General features: G+C 46.9%; 1 protein-coding gene across 1 annotated transcript; it reads right to left on the bottom strand.

Annotated features, from left to right (window-relative positions):
• Positions 1-66: 66 nt before the first annotated feature.
• Positions 67-4,295, bottom strand: LOC103770470 (guanine nucleotide-binding protein subunit beta-5-like; the record flags this gene model as incomplete). The annotated part of the gene is made up of 4 exons (XM_008937729.1): positions 67-199; positions 1,701-1,777; positions 2,432-2,473; positions 4,159-4,295. Coding segments are annotated over 4 exons (389 nt in total), but the record flags the coding sequence as incomplete, so codon positions are not given.
• Positions 4,296-5,099: the final 804 nt, after the last annotated feature.

Here is a 5,099-nt window from a genome sequence, read left to right as displayed (position 1 = left end):
CGGGTGCCCCGTGCCCGAGGAGGGTCACTCGCCCGGCAGTGAGCAGCGGGTAGGGGCCACATTTACCTGCATGTCTGAGTTAGTGAAGCTGCAGGCAGACAAGTAGTTTGTGTGCATTGCAACCGATTTCTTCTTTGCAGCCATATTTTCATTTTTTTCAAATGTCAGTGGGTACACAGAACACTTGTTGTCCAGACCACTAAAGAGAGTAACAATAGCAGTGACAGAGAGAGGAGAACCGGTTAAAACTGCAACGACAAAAGATGAGCGGTGATAAGAAGGAAACCACCTGTCGGAGCCGGGCTGCCAAACGCTTCCAAGCACCGACTTCCCTGTATTGTGCTGCGGGGATCTCCCTGGCAGGGAAGCCCCAGCTGCCTCACCAGCCTGGCTGCTTCACAGAGCTCCGACAGCTGCGCCTCTCTGCCTTCTGCCCTCACCGAGTTTATAAATGGCACCGAATGAAACCTCACCAAAGTACAGACTGGGAGATGACACAGCAGTCACCTCGGAGTTAATGTTTCACATACAGCCAAACTGCCATTTTTCTGTTGACAGCTGACCTTGTGAAGATCAGTATTTAAGCATCATTATTCAACCGCCTTGATAAATTTGGCATAATTCCTATGGAGGTGGCGGTGCAGCAAGTAGTGGGGTGTGAGGACAGGGCTTTTAGAAGAGTTTGCAAAAAAGGCAAGAGAAGCACAGCTCTGTAGCTGGTGTGTGCCTCCTGGACAGTTGCACCAGCTGAGTTGTGTCTCCCAGGCCAGCTGTGGGACTCTTTCCTAGGGCCGTGGTAGATCAGCCCTGCCCTGGTGCCTGGGATCCTGGTACACCATCAGGTGCTAGTTCTGTGCCTTACATTTCGTGCACAGCACTTAACTGACAGCACAACAGAAAAACAGAATTCGGCAGTGCAATGCATATAGGCCCTCCCCGTCTCTCTTAAAAGGACCAAGACAGAGCTTTTTTGCCATTATTTTAGTTTTAGTCAAAACCATACCGTTTCTGGACTCCATCTCCACACACATTTATGGAGTCAGCCTGTCTGTCTCAGTCCGATGCTTTCTAGATTTGCAAGCTGCACAGTAAAGTCTCCCTTTGTTCCTTTCTCTTGCCCCAAGCTCGCTTTGTCTGTCTGATCCACCCAGTCCCTTTTTAATAGATGTTTTGCCAACAACTCTTCTCTTTGTTTTCTCCCCTGCATAAACTCAGTGTTTTCAAACCTAAGCTCTCAGAAAACTTGAAGAAGATTATCAAGGATGGGGTCACTTCTCCCCACCCCACCTTGGCAACATTTCTTCACGTGCTGGTAAGCATTAATGACTAACCCTCTCAATGTCATAGAAAAAAGAGTGCAAAGTAAGAACAGGGTTAAAACCTCCCTCCCTTAGAAGGTATATTCAACACCTACAACCAAACTGGGTAACAAACAGGGAAGTTGCATGCATGCACAATTCCTAAGCCGTGATATAAATGCTGAAAGAGAATTATTTTCCATGCTTAAACAACAAATGTCATTGCACTGAAGTCAGTGAGAGTGTATGGCCCATTATGGGTATAGAATCAGAGGCACTGAATGTAGTCCTTCTACCCACGATCAAGGCACGCAAACTTCTAGCTGACAGCATCTGAAGGCACCGAGGCACCACTGCAAATCACGGTTCTCTGTGTTCACACTGTGGCAACTGGGAACTTACCCACAAGCAATGGCACATCCAGATGGGGCATACGCACACGCCATCACCCAGGTGCATGGCATCGTCACCGCGTGTTCCTGAAACACAGCACCTCCTTAAGCTGGGCTCTCCCTGCTTCTCTAATCCATGCAGGGAAAGCAGAGCAGAGTAGCAAGTTCAGTATTTCTGTGGGATGTTGTTGGGGTCAGTGGCAGGTACAGGTGTTTCCCTCAGCTATAACATCTACGGTGGGACCATCCTTACTGCAGAACCTAGCAGAGCATCATGAGGATGGCTAGTCCCTTCCTGACACTTTCCACCGGTGCTGTAAAAAGTCCTCATTGCTGCACGTGTGAAAATGAGTTACAAACAACCCAGGTTTTCTCATCTGTGGAGCAGGGTGCTGTGAGGCAGCCCTGGCAGGAACAGTGGCACCATTTTGCAATGAACACCACGGCTGAAGGATCCCGGGTGATCACACATGGCACCGGGTACAGGGGTTACCCAGGGAGGGCCTCTGTTTTTCTGGCTGGGCTTTGCCCCCAGCTGGGAGCCCTCCTTGTCAGTGAAGAGCCTCCCACTGGAGACCACAACAAACCCCGGTGCCCTGACAGGGGCTTTGCTCGCAGGAAGGTGGTTTGTATGTTATCCCATCATCCTGCTGCCTCCTGTGAGCTCTTCAGCACTCAATCTTATCCCATCATTACCTGCCCTGTGCACAGAAATCTGACTTTCGCTGAAGTTTCACTCACCTTGTTGGTTGTGAAGGAATCCCACACAATGACCTTCCCATCCTAAACGAAAGCACAGAGAGAGAGAAACTGAGCTCTTCCAAAGACATGGCTGTCAGCTTACTTTCAAGATCTGGGGAAAACTCTGCTGATCATTTCCATCCCCCAGTTTGTTAAGTCATTAAATTTTTGCCTCCATTCTTACAGCAGCACAATGGTCACAGTGAAACACAGAGGAAACCCTCCTCAGTAGTACCAGTTATGCCTTCATGTCTTTGACCTGAATAAAAGTGTATCTCCTCCTCACTGAGATGACTGACGTTGGCTTAAAAGAATGATTTATAACATTTTTTTTCCTTTCCCTTTTAGTGGGTTGGAGAACTTCTCTCACTTGCAGCACACACCATGGACAGGACCACCTTATCAGGAGACTGCCACTAGCGAGCCGTCTCTTGCCTCCTTTGAGCCACAATGTGTTTCTCCTGGCCTGTAATCACCATGTGTAAAGCCAGTCAGTCACCTCTCCCAAGTGAGATCTATCAGTGGCTCAGTACAGGGCCCTACAAATATAAGAGCTGGCCTGTATTACAAACCCCTTGCTGAGATGGCAGCACTCATGGGGACTATTTATGGACATAGCACTGTTTATTCATCTTCCTTTCGCTGTCTTTACCTGGTTTTCCCTTTACTTCTCACTACACTTACTTAACCTTCTATTATCCATTGATACAATCTGCTAAATAACCACTGGAAGAACCCTTCACAGAGAGCAACACAGTAACTTTGTGTATGTTACACTCACACCAGCTACTTTGCCTTCTGCATATAATGTGGTTATCCTCCCCATATCATGAAAGTGAAATGTTTATTACTGTACCTGGACTCACTACAGTTCTTAAAATAGAGTAAAAAAATGCAAAAATGCATTACAGCTTCCTTGCTCAGCTTTCTGATCCACACGTTGGCATCTTAACCACTTTAAAAAAATATGACATTAATTATTTAAAATTATTCTCTTTGCTGAGATCACCATGAATGGTAAAAACTCACAGTAACTGAAGGTGGCTTGCAATGCAGATTGCCTATTTTTATCCCTCAAGTGAGATCCCTGACAGATTTCATATAGGTCAGTGAACAGCTGTGAGATGCAACAAGCTCACTCACTGCCATACTGGGCTCAGAATGAACCAGAGGATCTAGAAAGTAATTATCTCATTACCTCCTCCAGCTCATGAGAGCGATCTTGAGCAGGTGTTAGGACTGTTTCTCAAAACGGCCAAGTAAACGCAGTAATTTTAGCAGGATGCTTGAGGTTTTCAAGGTCACACCAATCACACAGACTGCAGAAGAAATTTCTGTGCACAGTAATCTCTAAAAGAATCAATATTTCTTCCCTTCCCTTTTCCTGATTATTTTCTCTGAACTCACAAACTGAAATTGTTATTAAATATTTTATCTGTAAAGAACAAGGAAAAAAAAAAGTGGCCTCAGAAGAGTTCTTTCTGTTTTCTATTGTAGCAGGGAATATGGGGAAAATATTTAGGATTTTAGCTACAACAGGTGTACCGATGATCAGAAGCCTGAATTTATGCTCTCTGGACAATCACACTGCCAATGAACTGCTCTAAGGGCATCCTGAAAATATCCATGCTATACACAGGCATCATCTGCAAAGAGCAACATACAGCACAGCCAAAAGATTTGTATAGTGCCTAAGAGCTTTGAAAAACACCTGCCCAACAGCATACCTGGGAAGAGCTCACAATCCTCCTCTTGTCTTTGCACCAGTCCATACAGAGAACTTTATTGCCGTGACCCTTCAGGGTCCTCCTGGTCTTCATCACAAACTGGCCCAGCGCCTCCACACGCTCTGCCACCTGATGAACTGCAAACAAGCTTATAGTTAGAGAGCCCTGCATCAAATGCTCTGCCCTGGCACATCTCTGTGTTATGAGCATTGTCACTTTGAGGAATTAATGCTTGAAGTTTGAGTCTACAGTGCAAGCCAACAAACTCTGCTTCAGAGCTGTCAGGTGGTAAAACCCAGGTGGGTGGCGTATGAACGTGTTCACCAGGGGAAGATAAGGATGAAGTCATACAAGGCTTGAAATCCGGTGCTATAGCAGCTGAAGCTCTTGCAGACCATCACACCGAAGTAGAATTGGAAAACAGGTTACCCCCTTGCCCCCTCTTACTGGGAAATCCTCAATCTGACTGAGGCTTGAGAGTGCACAGACAGCCTCCAGCCTAACACATGCCTCAAGGTACTCAGCAGAAGTGAAGACCACTACTGGGTTTTGGAGGAAAAATTATATCAAAGAAGGGGATAAGCATCAAATCTCCAGAGTTTCAATGGTCTAAGGTTTGTTCTGGAGGGGATACTCCCAGCCACAGCTGGCTCTTGGCACGGCAGTGGTGGTGTAGTGTGGTACAGGTACTAGCCACTGGCGCTGGAGACTTCTCTGCTGGGCCACCCCTTCCAGTGGCCAGGGGAGGACTGGGGGCCAGGACGCAGCTCCAAGTGAGCTTTTTGTTCTAGGAGTGTGCTACCCAGCTTCTCCACAGTGACTACAGACATTGAGGACTTCATGGGTGGGTCAGCTTTTTCTCTGTGGGAAAAAGAAACAGAGAGGGCAGGCAAGCAACTTCCCCGAGTAGCATCCTCTGGTGAAGTCAGTTCTTTCATACC

The sequence above is a fragment of the Merops nubicus genome, unplaced genomic scaffold, assembly GCF_000691845.1.
Source record: "Merops nubicus isolate BGI_N331 unplaced genomic scaffold, ASM69184v1 Scaffold54183, whole genome shotgun sequence".
Classification (NCBI taxonomy): domain Eukaryota; kingdom Metazoa; phylum Chordata; class Aves; order Coraciiformes; family Meropidae; genus Merops; species Merops nubicus.
The sequence above is the reverse complement of the archived record's forward strand: the minus strand, read 5'-3'. Positions and strand labels throughout refer to the sequence as shown.